This window comes from Danio aesculapii, chromosome 15 (genome assembly GCF_903798145.1).
Source record: "Danio aesculapii chromosome 15, fDanAes4.1, whole genome shotgun sequence".
NCBI lineage: Eukaryota > Metazoa > Chordata > Actinopteri > Cypriniformes > Danionidae > Danio > Danio aesculapii.
In genome coordinates this window covers 20,012,627-20,039,173 of record NC_079449.1, presented here as the reverse complement: position 1 = coordinate 20,039,173, position 26,547 = coordinate 20,012,627, and the positions used below count along the sequence as shown (strand labels likewise).

At 36.1% G+C, this 26,547-nt stretch overlaps 1 protein-coding gene across 2 annotated transcripts in view; it reads left to right on the top strand.

Annotated features, from left to right (window-relative positions):
- Positions 1-252: 252 nt before the first annotated feature.
- The window catches only part of nova2 (NOVA alternative splicing regulator 2), an 84,098-nt gene continuing 57,803 nt past the window's right edge, over positions 253-26,547 (top strand). Inside the window, exons 1-3 of one of the 2 annotated variants that reach the window (XM_056474196.1) lie at positions 253-902; positions 6,603-6,665; positions 12,436-12,579. In XM_056474196.1, the coding sequence (XP_056330171.1) occupies positions 746-902; positions 6,603-6,665; positions 12,436-12,579 (364 nt within the window). In that variant the 5' untranslated portion in view covers positions 253-745. The remainder of the gene's footprint in view (positions 903-6,602; positions 6,666-12,435; positions 12,580-26,547) is intronic. The other variant, XM_056474197.1, reaches the window with a different exon arrangement.

The following is a 26,547-nucleotide window of genomic DNA, read 5'->3' as shown; positions in this document are numbered from 1 at the left end:
TATTTATTTGTAACATCTTTCCCTCTATTTATTTTACAGTGATGCTCTCATTTTTTTCACCACCACCACCTTCTCCAGTATTGTCATGTGACACGCAGGATTTATACTCCACTTTGCCGGAGAAAAATCAAACCTCGACCAATCACGGCTCGAGGGAGGCGTGTCTGCCTCTCCACATTTGACAGCCGCGCACTCGGCTCCGCATGACGTCACCCGCTGCTCTGCGCTCCAGCAGAAACGCGCAAAGATGCTCTGAAAGCAAGACTGCAGCATCTCCGAGTCCGAGCCTCCAGAAACATCGCATCTCCGTCAAGCGCTCGTGCGGCGCTTCAACACACCATCCAAGCTCCATCCGCAGGGTTCATCCACCTGCATGCGGGATCCGCTTTCTTTCCGTTTCGCCTCTTGTACATTTCCTCGTGCTATTTATTATTCGCGCATCTTCCCAGCGTTTAGCAGTGAGAGTTCTTGCTGACCGCTGAGGTCATATATTGTTTTCCAGCAGGAGAGCGCCATCGCAGAGCCGCAAAACGAGGACGATTCCCACATCACTTGTTATTAATATCAGTCCAGCCTCGAGCCTCTGGATATTTATGCGTCTTTCGTTCTGTATCTAGCGCTGCTACGGAGGATCGACGCACCCCAAAAAACCTTCATATCATCGTGGTTTCACATTTAGAGTACAGCATATCTGCGTATTGTTTGTAAGGGAGACGAGATCGAGCCTAAAGCTTCTTTATAAAAAATGATGGCCGGTGGGGCAGTGCAGCAAAACGGGATTTTCTCCAATCCACATCATCACAATCAACAGCCGCACATGGAGTCTGATCCCCCCGATTCCCGCAAAAGACCCCTGGAGACCCCGACGGAGGCCAGCAGCACCAAGCGCACAAACACAGGAGGTAAGAGCCGAATGCTGGCAAACAAATAAGCGTCTCTCTTCCCAAAAGACAAGACAAGACAAGCGCTTTGATGTTTTGCTCCCAGTGGTGAAGATGAAAGTATGATCGCAGGTTCATTTTCGCATCTCACTATTTAACGTGCTCGCGCTTCGCCAGACATGTGCATCAGAGCCTTTACATTCATATTTACAGTTCGCGTCCATTTTAAGTGGCCCTGAATTGGTGGTTGCGTCTAGCGTTACGCACCGACGACAGTCGTTTACCAAACACGTATTCCTACATTAAAAGCTTATGTATGGGATAAAGGGGTGTATGGGTATATTCCTAAATATAGGCTAATATCGTGAGCACGTTCCCAATTATTGGAAAACATGGCTCGAGCGTTTACGCATCCTTGTTATCACCGCAGATGACCTTGCGTTATGATCCGGTGCCTTTATAATCTTTTATTTGGAAATTTGAGAATTAATACTTCAGGAATGGTAGAACAGGGATTATATTATACTTTTATTATATATCTACAGTGTTACAGAGTTATGAGTTATTACAACACTTGCGCTTTCATATTTATAATTTAATATGTTATTAAAAACGGGATAATTTCTAAAATGTTTCTATTCGTAATTTCAGCGCTCTGAAGTGCTTTAGATGCTTCAATATTTAACTGTAGTCTTTTGTTTATACTGGGCCCATGCTTGCTTGTTTATTATGCATTCCGGCAGATGCCATAAGATGTCTTGTGTGCACTACACTTGTCTGTTCAACTGTTTTGTCAAACAATTTACGTTGAAAACAATATATGCATATATTTTTAAAGTATTATCTATTCAGATGATTGGTAAATCTTAGTTTGGTTGCAGATTATATGTCTAAAACATTGTTTTTCTGACTCTTTAGGATTAAATTCTTAGCAAACCATTTTATTTGGGCCTTAAAATAAATCACATTAAAGCCAAAGCTTAAGATATAAAGCTTCTTTATATTCACAGTATTATTAACCTACAGAGTATTTTTCAATTGGAACACTTCAAGTTTTCAATAAAGGTAAGATTTTTTTAAAGAGCAAGAATGTCTTCTTTGTCATATATATATTTTTTTGAGATCAAATATTTGTAGTTACAGTTAAAGGGTTAATAGTGGCGCAGAGATGAAGCAATTGGTGAATGTTTACATGTGGAGAATCAATGCAGAAAGCATTATGAATTGTCAGTCAGAAGAAGCATGTTGGACTCGTGGGAGGCATAACAGGCAGATCCATTTGCTTAAATGAAAAGACTTTCATGCTTAAGAGATCTAGGCTTCATTGGAATTTATGTGCCAACTGCAATTATTCAAGAGGGTGCCCGCAAATCTGCAAATGTTAATATTGTCATTTCTTGAATGTTAAAAACAAATCAATAAAAATTATAAAGGAAATCTCAGTGTTGTAATATTATGTTGTTATGTTCTATTAAAATCATCTGTTACAAATTGCTTTTTATGAAATCTCTATAAAATGATCAAAGCTCTAAGCCTGTTAAGTAGTCTGATAGAAATTCATTCATATAAGAGCTGTAAGAGCACTGATTTTATTCAAATACGCAATGAATTTGATCCAGTTGATTCAAAACAGTGCATTTATGGTATTACATATTGCTATATGCATAGATATAACAACAGTTAACTTATTTTTAGTATATTTGTAACACTGTGACTCAATTTACGCATCTATAGTAAGAATTTATACTTTGTTTCCAAATTAAATGTTAGGATCTCTGAATAATAAAACAAATTTCAAATTTTCATTTAGTTATTATTCATTTAATCATATTTCCAAGAGTTGGTTGGACATGTTGATAAAAATCCCAAAGGGAATTTTCTAGATTTTTTTCCCATTTAATTTGAAAGAGTTTGACAATATGGCACGCATTAACATGATATCATCCACTTAGGATCTAAATGTTCCCGCAGTTTAATCACCAGCAGTTAAACAGGCAGATCATTGTTTAAGTTAGTGCACATGCACTTTTTATGGACTCATTCTGAGGTAAAACTATGGATTGAGCACAGCGTACTGAAACTGTAAAACACAACTAACAACAACTCTGACAATAATATGTCCAATTTGTTTCCTTCTACCATTTACTTTGTTTGATTTAGAGTTTATATGCTTGCTTGGTCATATTAAGAGTCACGTTTAGTTTTAACTCTTCATTTAGTACAGTAGATTAAATCATGATGTGGAGAATGAACGCCTGTAAGAACAAAGTTATACACATTGAGATGAAAGTCAGTTGGCTTCAAAATAAAAATCGAGTTCCTGCCAATTGATCGTTAAGGCTTCGACTTGACCAAAAAGCCTCTCTCCGTGTTCCCGAGCTGTCTCATAAGATGTAATGTTTTAATTTCGTAAATGGATGGACTGGCACGGGACACTGCTTCCATTTACAAAAGGTTGTTTTAGAGGATACAGATGTCCTAGCTGGACAGCGTTGCGGTACTGTGACCCAGTGTGCGTGCGATTCGGTGTCGTTTTTACTACATAAAGACATTTTTTGGATAGCGAATGAGTGACTAGCCTTTTTTTAGATTCCATGGCTTGTGAGTTTCTTCCTGCAGGATTAGAAAATAGACGCAGGATCCGTCTTAGATGGGGTTATTACATAAACATGATTTGCCAGCTGCATTTGAAGATTCACCTCCACCCCCTCAGACATTTATACGGGGACCAATAACCGATTCGTCTCTCGCCCACAACCTGCAACGCAACACTCCCACTAGTTTTCAGATTAAGCGCACAAGTTTTTATACAACCGTTTTAGAAATACATTTAGGGTGCACTGTGTTCCCGTGTTTCATCTCTAATCACGGTTCTTGGTCGGGCCAATCGTTTCTTTCTCCTTCCTGCATCCATCTCTCCAATTTCCCATCATGTCATTGATTATCCATGCAGCCCTTTGCCTATTGATCACCATACAATCGCTTCAAAACGAAGGGGGCGCTGGTTCGGTTTGTTCTTTAATGCACTGCGTCAAAGAAAAAAAAATCTCATGCAGGATGGCGAGGATTTGGGAGGGCGCTGTGAAAGGCGGCCCTACATTGGATGATTTGCTCGCCTCTCTCGACTTGTCTGCCATGGAATGGAGGACGAGACCTGAGATGAATATGGATGAGATGAATGAAAGAAGCAATGCGAAAAGCTTCTCCTCGAGCTTTTCGCGCTTGCTAGAACAAAGCACGCCGCTTTCTGTCACGTGCAGCAGAAAGCGAGTATTATGTTTATTCCGGGTGCAATGTTTATATTGGAAGCCATTTTGTTCAGGCAGTTGCTTGGACAGCCAGGAAGGGAAAGTGGTCCTTTCATCGCTCCACTAAAATTAGATGCATGAACTGCTTAAGCACAAATGCTGTTTGGCCTAATTATGAATCTGCATTTGTACATTTAAACTGCATCTATAGTAAATAAAGCAATGAAATACATGCGGTTTATTGCCTTGTTGCTGTATTTTTTTAAGGTCCCCAAAGTAAGCTCTCAATCCTCAGGCTGACGTTGCTTATTTTGAACCGTGGCTCTCTTGGGAGCTTCTAGCAACTGGTGATTTGTATTTACACCCACTGCTTTATTATAAGTAATACCCATTTGGGCGTTTTTTTATTAATTATTTTGACTTCTCAGTGAGTATAATGCGTGCAGTCATATAAATGCACACGCAAGACAAGGCTTATTAAGATATTAAGTAAACTGGAGGGAAGAATAACAGCGTAGTAACTTGTTCTTGTTTTGTTCCCGGTGTAGCACACAATGGGAGGGACTCATTTCCCTCAAAGGCACTGTTACGGATATGCGTGTATAGTGTATTCCACTGATTTTTCTCAGCCAGGGCTTTGTGTTGACAACTGACGGGAAATAAGCTTGATCCAACTCAAACTGAGTAGATGAACCATGTTTTAGGAAGAGAACAAACGGAGAAAGCCTTTTGAAACTGATTATAGATTATGGGCTTATTTTAAACTTAAAAATTCATGGTTTTGTTATAATCAAGTGAAAATGAATGAGGTTGCAATGAGTTACTTACACTGGAAGTGAATAGAGACAATATTTAGAGCTTAAGTATTTCGAAAAGTACTTTAACAAATTTCTTTTGTGTATTATTTAAGCTGCGTAGTTGTTGTGGTGTTAAGTTATTGTTTTTGATGGCTATTGACAGAAAATTATGTCAACACACTTATTGTTTATGTCTTGTGGCTTCAGTGGGTATTTCAGGAGCATTTACCCAACATTTTCAGCAAAAAAACGTAAATCTTTTATGCATTTTGGCCATTCTTTAACAAAACAATGGCAATTTAGTTTTTTTTTCTTGAAAACACGCAAGTTAATGCCTTTGTGCCTACAAAAATGTTGTGAAAATAATGTGTCATGCACCTACATATATATGTTCAGTCTTTATATATATGACTGGGTATTTGACGACAATATTTCCTTGCAAAGTGACTATGGCTGGGTGATTAATCGAAAATTAATCAAAATCGACATTCAGAACCTATAATCGATTAAAATTTTCCAGGTCAATTTTTTAAATTACATTCCCTATCATGTGTGGAGTCACGTGACGTGACCCCCGCTCTGTTTACACTTCAGCGTTGAGCGCAGCCTATGCTCTAGTGGATGCTTCACACGGTCGCTTACCCCTCACCATGACTGTTGCCAATGCTGACCTCTCAAAAAATGTAACTACAAGTCACGATGACACATAGCACAAGCTCTGTGATTGGTCAGCTTGGTATCGTTGATGAGTGTGGGCAGCGCAGGGAGGGCAAACATAATAAATATAACAATAAATTAATAAAAGGATCGCTCATTAATCGTAATCGAATTAAAATGTTCAATTAATCGAGATTTAGATTTTAGGGCAAATCGTTCAGCCCTAAGTGACATGGCCAACTACTGGCATGCATTATACAGTAAACAGTAAACAGCACTAATACAAGTTACAGTAAACAGCACTTGGAGGCGCTCAAGCCCAAAACTGTCAATGCGAGCGCACATTGAAGAAGAGGCCATATGAACGTGGAGCTTGTTCGATTCGCCAGTAATTTTAACAAGCGTGTCAACTTTCTGTCTTCTTCTGTGTTACAAGTGGGTGTCAGAAGCTTAAAGTTCTGCAGCGCCATCTAACGCCAAGGAGTGATTTTGCATACTCTTCTGCTTGATGGGAGTGAAAACGTCTCGAAAAACGCTGACGATAAACGCAAGCCTTTATGCTTATGTGTAAAATTACCATTGTTTTTTACGGATTGACCTATTTACTTTCAATGTAAGCATTCAATTGTAAATTTTTTTTTAAAAAGAAAATACAAAATTAAGTGTTCAGTTTTGTTGTATCAAACCTATACCAGAAGTCAATTGAGTTTAACTTGTATTGATCCTCCAGGAATAATCTTTTAACTCAAAGTAAAGCTCTTAAATGTATGACACTGTCATCAAGCCATGTTAGATTTAAAACAACAGTGAAAATAACCAGAGAAGTCAATCATTACTGCAAATTTCATTATTACTTCATCCTGTATCTTTATCCATGTCATCAGCATTCACAAACTATGTTCATGATTACAGGAGGGCGTTTAAAGGTAGACTCTGCCATTGTTTTGTGCTTCACTTTGTTTTGTTTTTTCTATCTGACATGTCCACAAAGATTAATTTTCTCATTCACATTCTTTTAGACAGATGCAACCAAGCGGCCATCCATGATCCACCATTTTCATCAGATATTGTCGGATTTCACGGTAATTTGTTTAATTTTTTGCCAAAATGACATTCCAGATCTTGCAAACCAGAGTCTACCTTTAACTCTGTGATGCTTCTTGCCTTTATTTTACTGCATAATCACCCCAATGCTTTGTTATATTTTGCTGCACATAATTAACAATGTAACCTTTAAAACAGCCTAATGTTGTTATGAAAATGTGATGCTTGACGTGATATCGTGTCTGATGTGTTACACTAATTAGAGTAGATAATGTCAATTATAGCCAGCCTGGACGCGGCCTCTTGATCCAGTTTATGACAGACTTTTTGTTAGATGCTTTTGAAGGGAGAATACTTATGTATTCATGATACACATTATTTATGAACCCCGCGCCATATTAATCAAGGTTAAATTTAGACCCATCCAAATCAAAAGGAGGACAGTCTTGGCTGTGTGAGAAATCTGGGTCATTGCAGAAAAGCATGTATCTGTAGACACAGTCTGAACCGCCTGTTTATAATGTGTGAAAACAACAGCAATTTTTAGTATGCGAGTGAAAAAAAAAATCGGGACTCGTCATTTAGAGGTGTTTGTGAACCCAGTTCTGAGTACATTTATTTATGTCACAGTAACCTTCATTATTTCCAGTGGTTTTTATGTAATGCATAATCTGATGGCATCCAGAACAACTAGTGTGCTAAATATGAAAGCGGCCATTATTGATTCACCATTTGAGACTTTACTAGTTTTATTGAAGATCTGCTTCATTGCACATCCAGATCAATTGACCGGTGAATCTAATGAGATTACCTCAAGTAGACTTAACATGGTTAAAATCATCCCTTTGAGTACTGTTAAAGAGACAGTTCACTAATAAATGTTTATTCTGTCATCATCTACACTGTAAAAAATTAACATTTTTCCATATTATTTGATTCATGTTTTAATTTTTTTATTATTTATGCTTGTGAATCGCATTATGAGACCTTGATCTTTCTTTTGACAACTTTTAACCTTACAAAACTGGAAAAAGTGACTTTTATGAACATTTGTACTCACTTTGTGGTCACTTTGTTAAACTGTTGAGTTGAATCTTCACATCACAAGTGGACAGAGGTGAGACCATCATCCCATAAAGCAATTCACAACTGCAAACAAACAAAAACACAAAACTGTTAATTATCAGATATTTTTACAGTGAACTTTTCATTTTAAAGTAAGGATTGTAACCGTCAAGCTTCAAAATGACAAAATATATTGGAATATATTTATTTTTAAATCATTATGATAGCTTTGCATGAGAGACTGACTTCAATTAACCTATTATACACTTAAAATGTTGACATCTGCTTGACATTTGTGTGTTTATATTATATCAGAATCACGATTGAAGAATCATACTGTTGAGTCAGATCTAATGAATCAGCCGAATCACGTCACAAAAGCAGCCCTAAATGATTCATTCACAAACCAAACTCATGTGTCAATTGAAGTGAATTACGAGTCCAATTTCAGTCATATCGACTCCTTTTAAGCTCAAAGTACACTTCAGTTTTAAAGTTTATGACTAGACGGTCGACACATGCATTATTACATCTATTGGGTAGGGTTTTTCAATATTTCTGCGCAGAATTTTGTAAATAAAAATGTAATATATGAAATAAAAAATAATACCTTTTTAACTTTTATTTAATGTTTACAATGCAAATCCAATTAGATCCATTTATTTGGTAAACAAAGCAAGTCTCTCATACAATATATCTACTAAAAGACAGAAAATATTACTGTACAATAAACTGTATTGTAAATAAATCATATGAACATTTTCATATTAGTCAATAATATTACAGAAATAATTTAAATTCTGAATGAATATAAATGTTTACACTTTTAAACAAGTAAATAAATAGACTCAATGATGGGCTAAAGATCTGTAGATTTCTGCGCACACAGATTCCGTGTGGGTCTACTAATGTGGTGTACATATGCATATCAGTAAAGACATTTTCACATCTTTCAGCAGTTTGTCTCATCTTTGCTTAGTGTTTTAGCAATTACATGCCACAAATTATAACCCATACAGACAATTTTGCAATATTTTAAGCTAGAGTTGCTCAAATGCAGATACTTTCTACCCTCTTTAAACAAGCTGTTGTCCATGTAGCCATCCACTGTTACTAAGCTTGTTGTGATAATTACTATATCAACTCATAACTCGTTGTTACTCTATTATCGATTATCAGACAATATATCAACATAATATAATGTCATCATTTGTGTCTGAAAGTTGAGGTTCCACATGTTTTTCTTTTGTGTGTGCATAATTAAGGTTAGTGTGGTTAATTAAGTATATGAACCGCACTGCACACATTCTGCCTTGAATCTGAATGGCTGGCTAGGTGAGGCTGTTTCCATACAGGTGAACATCTTTTAATTCAGATTTTTTTTTTGTAGGTTCAACAATCATGGTAATTCATAAAAAAATATATCTAGCTTTAGAAATGATGTACTTTTTTATACTTTATTTTTATTTCTTTTTTTTCTAAGGAAGAAAAAGGAAAAAATACAACTACAAATAATAAAATAATAATAATAATAATAATAATAATAATAATAATATTAATAATAATAATAATAATAATAAAAATAATAATAAAATACAAGAACACATCAGAACTTAAATGAACAGTTGATTGGTCACATGTTTCCTTACAGGTCCCATTAACAAATACATATAAAAATCAGTTTACACTCTGTAAAGACATAAGTATAAATCCATTTCTCCAAATTTTGCTGGTATTTGTCCAATTGTAGTCATCCTCTCCATATTTTGAACATTAGATACAATATCCAACCATTCAGATTATGTAGGGGGTTCAAGTTGTAACCACTTTCGAGTTACAGGTTTCTTACTGGTTGCTAGAAGTATTTTTAATAAATATACTGTTATAGACCATTTTGAAGGATGTAAACAAAAACAATGGTCCCAACGTATTTTCTATTTTACATTTTTAATTTCTAGAGCTTCCGAGAATCCAAAAAAAGCCACATATTTATAAATAATGTTATGATAGCTGTTTTAACATTAAGTTATGATTGAATTGCCTCTTGTTACAGATATGAAATAGTTTAATAAAAGCAGGAAATGTTCATGGGTAATGACATGACCACTTTGAAATGGTCTATATTATTACTATTACTGAATTGTCATAATATGAACCATAAAATGATCTAAAAAGTCAGTTGTATAATTTATCATAATTATTTATGGCGTAATACATCGGACACCAAAATGTCAGATTCGTGACAGCGACTAACTTTTATTCTGTTTTTTTCCTGCTACCTTGTGGATTCATGTCCGAGCCACATTGTTGCCATCTTTTAGACATAAAATATTTTAGAAAAAACTTAAATGTGTGTATGCGACCTATTCTGCTGCTGGACCTTCATGTAAGCATGAAAAACTCAAGTATATTTTGGGCTTAATTGTGCATTTTTTTTAAAGCTCAAGTCATTTACAGTATTTAAACACACAGAAAACCAAGATCAGGATTAAAAGACTCCTTTTTTTATGCACAGAAGTAAAAAAATGTGTTATAAAGTCAGTAAACAGTAACAGAATTGTACATATCTATGGTGTTCTGCTCAAAACAGTCTGTTCTGTGACGTACGTCTTGTTAACAGTACACTAACACTTCTCTTAATTTGGCTGACACGTAACTGCAGACATGTGTCATTACTTTGTCAGTGATGCCGTTAAGTCAGGCTTTCGACCAAAACATGCCACGCATCCTCATCGTCACTGCCGTTGTTAGCTTGTTTGTTTTTCCAGCTGCACTCTGACATTAATACTGTGCGCCGCGGCTTCTTTTGATTTTTACCCGATCATCAGTATTGGTGCATGTAGCTTAGCCTAGCTTGACAAGATAAACTGCTTCTCGAGAATAACAATCTAATCTAAAGCGGCCGTCTTCTGGGAGCCGACACAGATTAATTGTGGTGGAATATTAAGCGTGTACCCAAGCGGCCCAGGCTGAGGGATACAATGTCATGTTAAAGTCACGGAGCAGAGACCATGTACTGTGCTTCTGCTGACCTGGATATGCAGCAACCAGGTAAAAAGTCCAACAATAGACGAAGCACTTGCTGCCCCACAGCTGCTCCACTTTCAGGAAAACCTTCGCTGACCTTTCTCCAGAAGGATGTCTTGTGCTTTAATACATGCGCCATGATGGCCACCTGCTAAAATGGCTACTTTCTTAACAAAATCTACACTAAAATGAGAGTCTTTCTTTAAAATCGTCTTATTTTGATTGACATGTTTAACAAAATGTGCCTTTATCTCTGATCTTTCCAATTTACAGACTAATCTACACTGAAGTTCGTCACTGTTATCGGCCCTATTTAACTTCAGCATTAATACACGAGGTTCAGCGTTAATTACAACCCGTTAAGTCCACTGATCTAATTATAGTGGTCTTGTAGTTCTTTGCTGGTCTAGTATTTCAGCTTTACTTTTATTTATAGCTGCCTACTCTGATTGCCACTTAGGACAATATGAGAGTTTAGGGTTATGCATTAAAGCATCTAGGAAGCCATATTTTAGTATTCTGATTACTTGACCCAAGTTCAACATTATTGGAGATTTTAGATCTGCATCTTAGAAGTATAACATAGGTTTCTTTTTAGCACAAATGGATGCATGTAAATTATGTAGAGGCTGAAATGTTATTGAAAATAATGTCTAGTTTATATTTGAGCTTCTTTGAATTTGATACCATTTGCTAGATTACAGGTCTGCGCATTCTGGGCAGTCAAGCAGCTTGCAGAAGTGCCACCTGGGATGCTTTTTAAACTGTATATATTATTAAAGAAGTTCCCATGTATCCTGAGCACTTGTTGGACACTTTTCCTTCGCTCTCCCTGATCAAATGCTTGTGTTAAATAAATAAATAAATAAATATGTTAGTTTGGTAGCAAATTCATATGCAGACAAAATTTGTACATGTCTAAATGTAAACATAAATGTAACTGAATCTGCATATGAATTATTTACATAAATGTAAACAATACCAGATTATAAAACAATAATAATAAAAAAGATAATATAATATTCATTCATTTTCTTTTCGGCTTAGTCCCTTTATTAATCTGGGGTTGCCACAGCGGAATGAACTGTCAACTTATCCAGCATGTGTTTAATGCAGTGGATATATAATATAATATAATATAATATAATATAATATAATATAATATAATATAATATAATATAATATAATATAATATAATATAATATATACTATCTTAATATAATAATAATAATAATATCAAAATGTTTACTTACTAATTATTGCAAATGTTTAATAATATAAAAATAATAATATATTTTATTATTATTATCAGTATAACACAATTAATATAATATAGAGTAATAAATGTAATTATTGTATATATAATTGCTAATATTATTAATAATGATAATATGATAATTTGCTGTTATAATAATTAATATATTATCATTATTAGTATTATTAAAAATAATGATGCTACAAAAATTATATAAAAATTTGCTATTAATATAAGTTTATGTAATATAAGTTAATGTAATATTAAACATAATTATTGCAAATATATAATAGTCATAATAATAATCATCATTATCATAATGCATTTTAGATTATAATAAAGATGTTTTTAAGGTTTTTGTAAATATTATTTATTTATATATATTTTTTAGTCAGATTATAGTCAAAATTGCTGGTTTAAACCTTTTGCAGAGTTCATTTCTTGTCTTTTTCTCTTTCCAGAGGAAGGCGAATATTTCCTGAAGGTGCTGATTCCAAGCTACGCCGCCGGCTCCATTATTGGCAAGGGTGGTCAGACTATCGTCCAGCTACAGAAAGAGACAGGGGCCACCATCAAGCTCTCCAAATCCAAAGACTTCTACCCGGGTAAGTCCCCTAATTCCAGAAAGCCTTGAAGGGAAACCCTCCTATCTTCTCATTCACTATTAAGCAGCACACACTTTAAAGCACCTGGATTACTTTATAGCTTCATTAAACTGTTTTTTAGTCTATGATAATACATTACCGAAGGTGCCTACTTCCCAAAGTCACTGCGACTGGTTCTTAATGAGAATCATATGGGACGCTGTCACCTTTGGGCTTTCGGCCACACCATATGGCCTTTATCAGAGCTCAGGTTGCACATAGTGCCAGATCAAGCGGGGACAAAGAGCTGAGAGATTCAGTTCAGAGCTTCAGTGAATGCCGATACAATGTTTGAATGCTCCTTTTCGTGCACTATTTATATTTAGACGGAAAAGGGGTGATGTTTTGTGTGTGTTGGAATTCTTTCAGATGTTTTCAGGGATGGAGGGACACAGAGGAAACGAGAAGTGGCTAGGGGGGTGGGGGTGGGGGGGGGGGGGGAAGGGATTTTGGGCTCTCACTTAAAAGGGCTTTGTGCGGTTTGCTCATCCTTCCATCGTTGGCACGTCCAACAGGACACCTCTGTCCTTTTCCCCTTGGGATGTTGAGCACAGAGCGGTGGCCAGCCATGGCAGATGCCAAATGCTAGACACCTCCTACCCAACCCCCTTTCACCGGTTTTGGCAACCTTGAGTGCTCCAATGTCTAGAGCGGGGAGGGGGTTGTGATGGCTACTGAATTAAGGGAGAGGAATTTAGTGGAATAGTTGCCGGTGCTTTGCTATGGTTGTTTTAGTGCTTAATGGGGGGTTCTTCCTCTCCAGTGAAGGGGGCATCTGTATGGAAATGAGCTTTTTTTCTTGGGTGCGAGTCAAAAGATCCACCTGCTGTGCTACTCTCACGGTGGAGAAAGAGGGAATTTTTGGGCCTTGTCCACACTGGAGAGCAACGTATAACTTCTTACGTTGAATGCATGTCGTCTTACAGAGTATATTTAGGGGCTGTTTTCATGACAATGTTTTTACAGTCGACTGTTAATGCGTTTTTTCCCCCTGTTTGTTTACATGGCACTGGCGTTTTTTGGGACTGAAACTGCATAAACACCTCAAAACGAAAGTCTTTGAAAATGACATCATGTGCGTGTGTGTTTAGAGGAGTGTAGATTAAAGGCAAGCCTGAACAAACACACAACAATGGCGGAGTGTGTGGTAATATTGTTGCTTCGTTAACAAAGTGTGGATTTACTTCACATTGCAACCAAAAGTGGAGAGCTGTGTAGTGCTGTCTTCACTTCCTTACAGGTACTGTTTTACTAACAAGGTGAGAGCACCAAATACTGGCCTGACATATGTAAAACAGTGCTTTTGGCTGTCTTTTGGATGAGACGTTAAACCAAGGTCCTGACTCTCTGTGGTCGTTAAAATCCCGGGATGTCCTTCGAAACGAGTAGGGGTTTAACCCCAGCATCCTGGCCAAATTTGCCCACTGGCCTCTGATCATCATGGCCTCTTAACCATCCCCATATCATAATTGGATCCATCACTCTGTCTCCTCTCCACCAATCAGTTGGTGTGTGGTGTGTGGTGTGCGGTCTGGCACAATATGGCTGCCGTTGCGTCATCCAGGTGGATGCTGCACACTGGTGGTGGATGAGGAGATTCCCCCCTACGAGTAAAGCACTTTGAGTGTCTGGAAAAAACGCTATATAAATGTAAGGAAATCTTAATATTATTATTATTATTTTTGTGTATGTGTGAAGTCGTTTTGAAACCGTTGTCATGTAAATGTGAAACTTTTTAAAATGCAAGGGTAAAATGTATCTATTTTTGGCTGCATCATTGTCATGTAAACATAGCCCTAATTTAATAGCGTGCATGCACACCAGCACACATACACACTAGAAGGACTCATCCTTCTACAGTGTCTGCACTTTCTCCAAAAATAATGATTGTAATGAATGCCTTTTTGTATTCTTCAGGATGAGTGTCTATTTTTTCCCTACTTTAGTAGATTGTTTGTTTTGATTAGTGATACAACATCCGGGTTTAGGGTTATAAGTAGTGCAAAAACAATTCCAAGTCATGTTAATGTGTAGTTCATGCATTATATGCAATGTTAAAATAATACATGGACAATACATGCAAGCTGTTTTAATAAGGAAATTTGCATCACATTCATGGTGCACCCTTGTCTACAGATCTTGTTCCCTCCATTTTGGCCTTCCATCCACACAGTGACATGGATTTTGGTTGTAACAAATGATAATATGAATAAAAAAATCCTGTTGTTAATTAAAGTGTGAAAAAAAGAGCTTTCGAAAATGCATTTTTAGCCATGAGATCCAGTCACATGACCAATTTAGGCAATTTAGGTACCACAGTCTACTTCCTATTGTCAAAGATAAATGTTATTTTTTGTATGCCTCAGACTGCTTTTTTCAATGGAGATTGAAAGTTTAATTGCAGGAGTTGTTCAGTGGCAGAACATGACACCGGTTTTACTGGGACACAAGCATTTTAGACTATTATGTGTAAATGAGCAAATTTTGGAATATGCTAGAACAGTGTTTCTCAACCATGTTCCTGAAGGACCACCGACACTGCATGTTTTGGATGTCTCCTTTGTCTGTCACACCTTTTACAGGTCTTTTAGACTCGGCCAATGAGCTGAGCAGGTGTGTTTGGTTAAGGAGACATGGGAAATGTGGTCCTCCAGGAATGTGGTTAAGAAAAACTGTGCTCTAAAACCCTAGTGTGGACTGAAGCGATCAAATGTACCTGGAATAATGTAGACGTAGCCTTGAGCAGTTTAGGAGAGAAGTGCCTGGTTTATCTAAATTGGTAAACTGTTTCAATAGTCACATCACGTCTCCAAAGACATCATCTGTGATAGAAGCCACGCTGGCATTTAATTTTGGACAAAGCAGCGCCGGCCAGAGATATCCATTATTTCTGCAGAAGGGATTTATTAGTTGTCTTGCCTCCAAATGTAGCTCCTGCAGCATTTATTGGGAAACAGCCATGTTTTACAATGACCTTGCATCTGTGAAGTGCACTGCTCCATCTTAAAGATGCCACAAGTTAAGTGTAGTTTGTATGTTGTTATTTTTATTGACTTGGACGCAAATGCTGAATAACGGATGCTAGTTAAAAGGGAAGTTCAGTCAAAAATGAAAATGTACTCCGTTTGAAGTGGTTCCATATTTTTGTTTCTTTTGAACCCAAAAGAAGATGTTTTAAAAAATGTGACCAAAGTAATACATATGCCAGGAAAACAAATCTAACTGGTTTAAAAACAAAGTTATATGTAGTAAACTGAAATGACGCAGGAAAAAAATTGAACACATGAAGAAAGCAAGGTGTAGAATGGCAGTAAATGCCCAGACAGCAGCTGAAATCTCTCAGTAGTTCTTCAGCAAACCTCTGCACTTCGTTATTGTAAACGAATATTCGCTGCTTCAGTCCAATATCTACATAATCAGGATGATGAAGATGAAACCAGGGTGGACATTTCAGCAGGACAATGATCCAAAACACAGCCAAGGAAACTCTCAAATGGTTTCAGAGAAAGAAAATCAATCTTTAGAATGGCCCAGCCAATCACCTAACTTGAATCCAATTAAAAATACAAAAAAAGATCAGTTTTAATAAACGAGACCCACAGAACCATCAAGAACACATTATTAGGAAAAAACATGACGTGTTCAATAATTATTTTTCCCGGTGTAACATTACTCAAAGGTTCTACAAATAAAGTTATAATATTTGAATATCTATATATGGGCGAACATATTAAGATATCCCTTAAATATCCATTAAATTAATGTTTAAAAACATCCACAATCCACAATCATGAAAAATCAGCACCAGAAATCACAATTAATCACATTTAAACCTTGCTCATTTTTCCCCACAGCATTTTCACATGGGAGTCCAGAGGGTTGCATTATGTTTAGTTTTTTTTTTAAATGGCCAGCTTCCTCTCAGGTTTCCTGAGTATGTGTATATTCTGACTTTTCCTTGTCCAAGTCACTGATCCAGATCCAGCCATTCTGTCCCTTTCAGCAGAATGTAGCACAATATTAAAGCCTGCTCCTAATCCAGCACCATGATTGCAGCTTTCAGTGTTTAATACCCAGAGAGCTATGCGTCCCTCCCCCCACACATTATCAACATTACTGATTTCTCTGCTGTGTAATCTGCTTAAGACCTAAGCTTTGTGGTCAAAAGATGAAAAGCCACAATATTACATATCTAGGGGTAGAAATTAGTTTTCTGTGTGTTTACTCAGGTTTTTTCCTCCTTGCTTCCTTTCTTCAGAGTCATTTTTTCACATAATTCATTTTTACTTATAGTGTTATATAGTATAATTCCAGCCGAGTCATCTCTTGGGGGAAAAATGCAGTTTACATTTACATAGAGCAGTTGTTACAGAAAAATATATATAGCATGCGTGTTTTTAGACTTTTAATTTGATGGTATTTGCAGTTAATATATTAATTTAACATTATACATTTTAAAATTTCATTTTTGACAGATGATGTATTACTTTTTTATATTTCTATATGTAATTTCATAATTTATAAACATTATAAAATATAATACATCTAAATTGTTACAGCACAGTATAAATCTGACCCCCTATCTAAGTGTTTATTGGTGTAGAAATGCTTTTTAGCTTGACTCAACAACAACTTAACATATTTTGAACTTAGAAAGTACCTTAAGACCGTAGTACTATATTAATTTCATAATATACATCACTCTGACATCATGATTGTTCAATGGTACCACCCTAATACTTATTTTATACATGTTTGCTAATACATGTAAGCATTAAAGCATTGTATTAAACTAGCAAACCTTAGCAAGTAACTATGTTTGCTTAACTTTAGTCCATGTTTTGCATTTGGCTTGTGAAAGAGCATCAGTGAGCTTAAAATATTCACACTGGAGTCGTGTAAAGTTCAGAAGGTGAAGTCGGCCATGTTTTTTGAGCAATCTAGCGGCGATGCTAATTGAAAACGCTAACTGCTAAAATGTCAATACGTCTTAAAGCTTGCACCTCCTAATTAATGAATTAACAACAAATTAACATATTTTTGAACTTATAAAGTACCATAAGACCATAATACTATGTAAATGTCTTGATATTCAGCACTGACACCATCATTGTACCACCCTAATTCTTATTTTATACGTTTGCTAATACTTGTGAGCATTATTATAGAGTTAGCCTTTATATGTATTAAATTAGCAGGTAACACTTTAAAATAATGTTGTATTAGTTAACATCATGCATTTAATAACATGAACAAACAATGAACAATACATTTATTACAGTATTTGTTCATGTTAGTTAATGTTAGTTAATGGAAATACAGTTTTTTATTGTTAGTTCATGTTAACTTATAGTGCACTAATGTTAAGAAGCAGGGATTTTTATGTTAATAATGCAATATTAAATGTTAAACTATTATTAATAAATGATGTACAAGTACTGTTCATACTAAGTTCATGTTAGTAAATATATTAGCTAACATTAACTTAAGAAAACTTATTGTAAAATGTGACCTGTTAGCAAACCTTAGAAAATACCTATGCTTGTTTAACTTTAGTCCATATTTTGCATATGGCTTGTGAAAGAGCATCAGTGAGCTTAAAATATTCACACTGGAGTCGTGTAATACTCAGAAGCTGAAGTCGGCCATGTTTTTTGAGCAATCTAGCGGCGATGCTAATTGAAAACGCCAACTGCTAAAATGTCAATACGTCTTAAAGCTTGCACATCCTAATTAATGAATCAACACATTTTAGTGCTTGTTAATCAGTCTGTCTGTGAACTCCATTAATAAAGTGCTATGTCTAAGTGCTAGCCTACATGCTAACTCTCTCTAGCATGTGAAAGCGCTATTGTCGGAGACGATGGGATAGACGGCATCTGGACTGGGGAGGAGAGACGAGGTACCCTTAATCCCCGTGGCTTTGTTTTCTTTTTCAGGCACGTGACGTCATCTTCTGTGCCCGCTAGCCCTCAGTGCCAGCCAGTGCCTGAGACGCGCACAGTCAAACCGTCTTGCACAAAAGAGCCTCGCTTTCCACAGCCAGTTTGAGCCGAGTCTCATCACAGACAGAGCGATATAAAGAGAAACACTTAGAGAGGGGGCTGATGGGAGTGATGGCGCAGACAGTGATCTTGAAAATGATGAAGATGCCTGTACATCAGAGTACATTTGTGATATAATTAGCATGTTGCCTACTTAGCTTGCTGACGCTTGCAATTAGGTTTGACTAGACCTTCTTCAGTGATCATTGGCTAGATCTTTGCATTGTGTGATTTTCTTTTTTTATTTATTTATTTGTGATGCAGTCTCAGTGCTTCCCACAGGTTTGAAATGTACTTGCGGTGGTAGCCGGACTGGAACACACCATTTACACACATCACATAAATAGTTGACTATATGCGACAAACAAAACACAAAATGTTTATCAATAATTTTATTCAATGACACCATTTACACTGTTTCTTTTTAATGGGTTAAAGTAAAAATAAATAAATAAATAAAATCTACTAATGAAATAAAAAAATACTGTTGAATAAAAACAATAATCTACTATTTCTGTTATGCTATTCAGGAGCCACGCGCACCTACTGACAGGGTAATATCTCTCAAGTTCAAAGCAAACTTGAATGTCAAAGCATTTTAGATATGTATATAAAGTAGCCTATGTAATATATTAACATCATCAAATAAATTAAATGATCAGAAAAAGAGAAATAAATGACAAAAAATTAATAAAAACGGACAATATTTCTAAAAAACATCATAATAACAGGATTAAAAATTATAGATCATTTAAATAAGGCAAATCCTTGACTAACCATTACTAATGGTGTACATACTTTTTGCAGCCAGTTTTTTTGTCCTCTCCGCGCATATAGTAAAGTTTTTCTGAATCATTTAGATTAAATAATTATTTACTTCTTCTCTCTGTCTCTGCGTGCTGCCAGCTGTGAAACAAACAGAAAGTAGTCTTTAATAAAAGAGTAATGCAAAACCGCATTCGAGCTTTAAAAAGCGAAAGCAAAATTGGAATCCTGGACATTTTAGGAGATTTAGAAACCCGGGCCGGACAAACTTTTTAAGTTCCAAAAAGGCATGTCTCTGTGGGTCTGCAAAGCAAGTGAGACTGTCTGTGGGAGTGCTGTCAAATCTTGCGCACACAGAATGAAACGAGTAAATGAGAGAAGAACCCTTGTGAAAAAGTTCTATTCTTAATTGTACTGACTGAATTTATCAAGGGAATTGACTTGCAGTGGACTTTAAATCTTAAGTTATATTTTGTATAAAGTTACTGATACTATAGATATTAAAGCTTAATTAAAATATAAGCGAAGTTAAGTTACACACTTAAGTACAATTTTAAGTATAGGTGGTAAAGGAAGTATTTAAGTATTTTAGTAAGTAAAAAGCAGCTACACACATTCAATGTACAGTAAATGTAAATATTATACAACAAATAGCACATTTAATGGTCCAAAAACATTAGTTAAATGTATTCATTCACTCACTCATTCATTTTCTTTTCGGTTTAGTCCCTTTATTAATCGGGGATCGCCACAGCAGATTGAACCGCCAATTTATCCAGCATATGTTTTACGCAGCGGATGCCCTTCCAGCCGCAACACAACACTGGGAAACACCCATACACTCTTGCATTCACACACATACACTACAGTCAATTTAGCTTATTCAATTTACCTATACGAAATGTCTTTGGACTGTGGGGGAAACCAGAGCACCCAGAGGAAATCCACGCGAACACGGGGAGAACATGTAAACCACACAGAAAAGCCAGCTGACCCAGCCGGGACTCAAACCAGCGACCTTCTTGCAGTGAGGTGACAGCGCTTCTCGCTGCGCCACCGTGCCGCCTTAATCACATTCAATGTAGAGCAAATGTAAATATAATACAACAAAAAGCACAATTAAGGGTCCAGAAACATTAGTTAAATATAGTATTTAAAGTATATTATTTCTGTAGTAAGCACTGCTAAAAATGTACTTCTTTTTCACTTGTGTCTTTCTGCCTAACACCCTCTCTTTCATTTCTCTTTCCTCTCGGGTGTTGTACTTTTTGCTGCAGTAATGTGTGGCTTTTTCCGTCAGATGTAATAAAAAGCCTCAGAGGGACCTGCCATTAATAGAAAGCTGCAAATTTATTCCAGGGATCAATTTTTGCGTCATGGGAGTGGAGCCTTGTCCTTTACTCCGGCCCTCCCTCTCGGCCGACCACCATCTCCAGTGCATCTCTATGAGGCTTCAGCACAAACACTATTGATCAGTAGTGCCACTGCAGAGAGACAGCATAAAGGAGAAATATTCATCGCCAGAATAGCAGGTGCATTCCCTTCAAATTTAAAAAAGACAATCTCTTTCCACCCAGGAAGTCCACTGGCTGAATTATTTTGATCATTTTCATCTCGATTCAATAGTGTCAGCAGGGGATGCAAGTAACGGGATCACTGAAATGCAATCTTTTGCTTATCCAGCTCCAAAAAATCCACAGACAAACATTACAAGGGGCAATATAGAAATCTGAGTTTGTTTGCTTTTTAAATCGCATTGTTTTTAAACCTGTATGACATATTTTGTTATTAATGTGAATGAATGTTTTTGGACAAATACTGAAAGGTAAATGATTGGTGTAAAAATAAAAATAAATTTTTTTTAGACGTACCAATTTATAGCCAATGCTAATATGTTGGTCAATAATTTACATTTTGGATTAACACATTGCTGACACTTTATTTAAAGTTGGAGGATAAGCTTTGGAACTGGGACTTTTTTGACAGTACAGTATTAACAATATTGTCATATATTAGCAAATATATTAGTTTACATAAATCAAGCTGCAATATACTTATAATCAAGCTACAAATCTTATAGTGTATGTTGTTGAAAACTATATCAGTATCGTCTTCATGTGAACCTCTTAAATGTGATTTTAAGTAAATGAAAACATCTTGCACATACATAAAGCTAATTTAATCTGGAAGCATTTTGACAGCTAAAACAACAATGGCGAACTAGAGGACTGCATATTTCTTAATGAAAACACCAACTACTGGCCATTCATGCATTATACAGCTTTTTTAATAGTTTTCGCAAATCTATGATTTTTTTTGTATGCAATAAATTACGAACCCAAAATGAAAACAAACCTAAAATGTGCAGTCACATTTGTGAAACTAGGGAAATTTAGCAAAAAACATTCAATACATTGGTTTCCAGTGACTTCTGTTTGAGCTGTAATAATCTGGAAATTTTGTTCGCATACAAACTAAATGTGTTAGGGGAACTACATTGCTTGTTTAAACTACTTTTTTAAACAACACAATTTGTGGGTTTTTTGGGAGACAACGTAATTGTCTTATGTTCAATCCACTTAAATTTGTAAAAACAATTAAAGAGCCCCTATTTTGCATTATAAAAGATTATTATATGTTGGTTTTAGGGGTTTCCAACAACAGGCTGATATGCATGCAAGGTAAAAAAACATATTCACCGTCTTATAATATGCATTTATTTTTAGCTAATCATCCCAACGACTCCCATATAATTTGTTCAGCGATTCATTTGTTCCTAAACCCCTCCTTAGCGTGAAGCTAATCTGCGCTGATTGGTCCGATGACCCAGTCTGTTGTGATTGGTCGACTGCGTTCAGCGCGAGACAGAGAGAAATGCCCACCATGACTATGAAGTAGCAGAGAGTTATGAGAGCCCAATGCAGGAATGCAATAAAGCAATGCAGTTAAACACCAGTATATTACTCTACTCTTAACCCTAAAGTAATAAAGACACACGTTCAGTATTAATCCACACAAAAATGCAAAAGTTAAACTATTTTGAAAATTGACCATGCCAAGCGTGTGAAGAACAGCCGATGGTGGCCATAGCAAAGACAAACAGCAGAGGATCGTGAGTTCAGAAACGCATTTAAATCAGTAAAGGAAGAAGCGCGCGTCGTGTTTTCAACGTAGTTTTGGACACAATATGTGAATAGCCCCATACAGATCTAATCTGAGAGATACAGTACAAGCACTGATCTATAATAATCGCCGCGTGGAGCGATTACAACGTATAACACACAATTAAACACATATTTTACAAACTACACAAAACCAGGCAAAAATTAATTACACTTACATGTTATGATCCAGAGGAAGAAGAAACTGGTCCATATAAACTGTAACAGTTACTGACAAAGTCCCATACATTATAGTCTCTGCTGCGTCTTCCTTTAATAGTAAACAGCCGACGAATCCTGCACTGCAGCGGAGGCTATTGCATCAAAAATCAGAAAAATGACATGAACAAACACAGCACACGGTTGGCTATACTGTGGTATTGTTGTGAAAATGAATTTTAAGCCTTTATTCACCACAGCCGAATCTCCATCTGTCAGTGATCGTCATCTTCGCATCATGATCAGTCCTTTGAACCCCCGCACTCCGCTTGTGTATGAATGGAAATTGCGTTCACATTTTACCGGATCTGGAACTACATATTTGGTGATGTACCGTGTCGATGTCGATGCGTTTAAGCAAAAGATCCGATCCCAACACGATTCATTTATTCGACTCTGAGTCGACTTTTTCGTTAAAGAATCAATAGTTTTAAACATGGTGCACTTTCAGATTTAAACCTCAGCCGGATGTTTTCATTCACTTAGAGCTGTGTTACACACTGCATAGAAGGTCATTTTCAAAAACCCATAATAGGGGCTCTTTAAGATGGAAGTATCAGGCAAAAAACAAAGAAGCAAACAAAAGACCACTGCTTATGTAGAAAGAGATGTGTCTGATTAAATGAGTGAACTATAATCTGCTTAAAGTTTAATCTTTTCATTAATCTTCCCTTTTCCTGAATTTCAGATCCAGATTTGTAGGAAAATCTGCAGAATTGACTTTGTTTAAAATGTCTTTGAATCATCAGCTCAGTCAAAATATTAAACACAGACACGCTTCAGTAATGATGTGTAAACTTTTGTTTAAAAAAAAGTCCAATTCAACAGCCAGCGTTTCACATCCAATAGTGGACATTGCTCATAATGTAATGCGCTTGGATTGTTTTTAATCAGTCGTCATGGAAACAGTACAAAAACAAAAGAAGTCAGCCCTGCAAATTGAAGCCAGTCATGATATAACGGTAAACCATTTTGTGGATCTGCAAAAGCTTTAATCCAGCATTCCTGTATAGGTCTGAGTGGCGTTCGCTGTCTGACTCGCCATCATTAGACCAGGCACCGAGTGGGCGAGAGCTTACAGGCACACAGCTTAGACCTCAATAACCGTCCCATACTCAGGCGATGTGGGGAATAGTGCAAGTATCCTAAAATATCCTCTCCAAAAGGTCTGACCCATCTGTAAGTCCTTCCTGTGGTCTATATAATAACCTCCGACTCTGAGCTTACCGCCTGACGCTTCTGTCATCGCCATATTAGACTCGAGAGTTGTGTGTGTTTGTGTCTCTGTCTGCATTTATCAAGGGATTTCAGATATTTATGACGGTGCAGTTCTGTCTGGTCCCTCTGAAACACACTGGGACAGAAAGATAGAAAGAAGTGGAGAAAGGGAATGAGTGACAGTGTAAGTGGGGGGAGGAGTGATTGAATATGTAGTTGTTTGAATGGTCAATGATGAGTCTAAACTGTGCGGGACAAAGAGGAGTAGTGGGCCACTCTTAATGACAATAGGAGCTTTTGACATTGTTGACGCCGCAGCTCCTGGAGTGTTGGGGGAGGTGCAGGAGCGCAGGCTGCTCTCCCATCTGCCCGAGGAGGTGTGTGTGTGTGTGTGTGTGTGTGTGTGTGTACTGATGGAGAGACTGAAAACAAGAGGAGAAAATAGAGAGAAAGGAGACAGCAGAAGTGAGAGTGCTATGTGCTGTGCAAATCTGAGCTGACTCTCAGTGTAACACTTCATATATGTAGCCGTTTTCAATGCTGGCATTTTGAGATCATTGGTAACACTATAATAAAGTCTTATTTGACCCTCTAATTTTTGTGTTTTCAGTCATTGTTGGGGTACTCTTTTAAATCTGGAAGCATTAACTTATATCGAAATATAAACCGTTATATTATATTATAGTATATTATATTATATTATATTGTATTATATTATATTATATTATATTATATTATATTGTATTGTATTGTATTGTATTGTATTGTATGATATGATATGATATGATATGGTATGGTATTGTATGATATGATATGATATGATATGATATGATATGATATGGTATTGTATTGTATTGTATTGTATTGTATTGTATTGTATTGTATTGTATTATATTATATTATATTATATTATATTATATTATATTATATTATATTATATGATATGATGTTATACATTCATTTTCTTTTCGGCTTAGTCACTTTATTAATCAGGGGTCGCCACAGCGAAATGAACCATTAACTTATCCAGCAAATGTTTTACACAACAGATGTTCTTCCAGCTGCAACCCAACACTGGGAAACACTCATACAATCTCATTCACACACATACACTACAGACAATTTAGTTTACCAAATTCACCTATACTAAGTGTCTTTGGACTTGTGGAGGAAACCAACGCGAACATGGGGAGAACATGCAAACTCCACACAGAAACGCTAATTGACCCAGCAGAGGCTCGAACCAGAGACCTTCTTGTTGTGAGGCATTGTGCTAACCAGGTCAACATACAATTGTCATTTTCAAATGATGTAAACATTATTATCTTATCAGCCATTGGTCATCCATGCCCTCATCATTTCTATCACTAAAAACTAGTCAATCGACTGCTAATGCTTATACCGCTATATAAATAGGTACATCAATCATATTAAAGAGCAAATGTCAGTAACCCCCAACAGTGATAGTAGTTGCATCGAACGAGTCCCTTTTTTTGGGGTAAAGCTCATGGAGGGTGTCAGTGGGAGTCCTGCCGTGTTACATAAGTGGGCTTGTCTGTGTGTTTTTTGTGTGCGTGTGTCAGTGGAGTAGAGATGATGAATGTGTCAGTGGGAGACAGTCATCCTCATCTCTGGCTGCCTTCACTCTGTCATCTGCTGCACACTTTATGATGAGCTCATCAGTAAACGCTCAGAGCTCAGCCATTCAGGCCCTTGACAGATTTTATTTATATGCATGGATATTTAGGTACTTTTGGTGGGAGAAGCTTACATTCAGCTCTTGTCAAAAGTGAGTGGCTGTGGATAAATTCCCTTGCTAAATGACATGCTATGTGTAACGCAGTTGAGTATTCATTTGGATAAATAAACATATTTGGCAGGAATTGATTTTGTGATACTCAAATCACGACTCCACATTCATATTCACATTCAAGATTAAACTGCACTATTTATGCTGTGTCTGAGTTATATCTTTATATTATACATGCTGAAAAAAAGTGAAACTGTGTTACGAATAAACAAATAAGCATTATATAGAATATAATGCATCCCTGATATCAAACAGTTTAATTTACTTAAATATATCAGTACATTTAACAAGGTACTTGTTAGATTTTTTGAACTACAAAAATACATGGCAAAAAAAATCTATTTAATATAATTACAAATATTCAAATAATATGCAAGTAAAATATTGTGAGTGTGTTCAGTACTTCTGGCAGTTTTTCTTTACAAATGTTTTTTTTATTTACTTGCAACTGTGTATTTTGAAAGCTGTATTTTTAGTGTTTTATTCTAAATTTTTACTATGTATAATTGGTGGGTAATGAATATTATATTATATTATATTATATTATATTATATTATATTATATTATATTATATTATATTATATTATATTATATTATGGTTAATTTGAGTGTTTTATTATAATTTTTTACTATATATAATTGGTGGGTAACGATTAATCATGATTAATATATTATAAAATATTATATTTTAGTTAATTTTAGTGTTTTATCA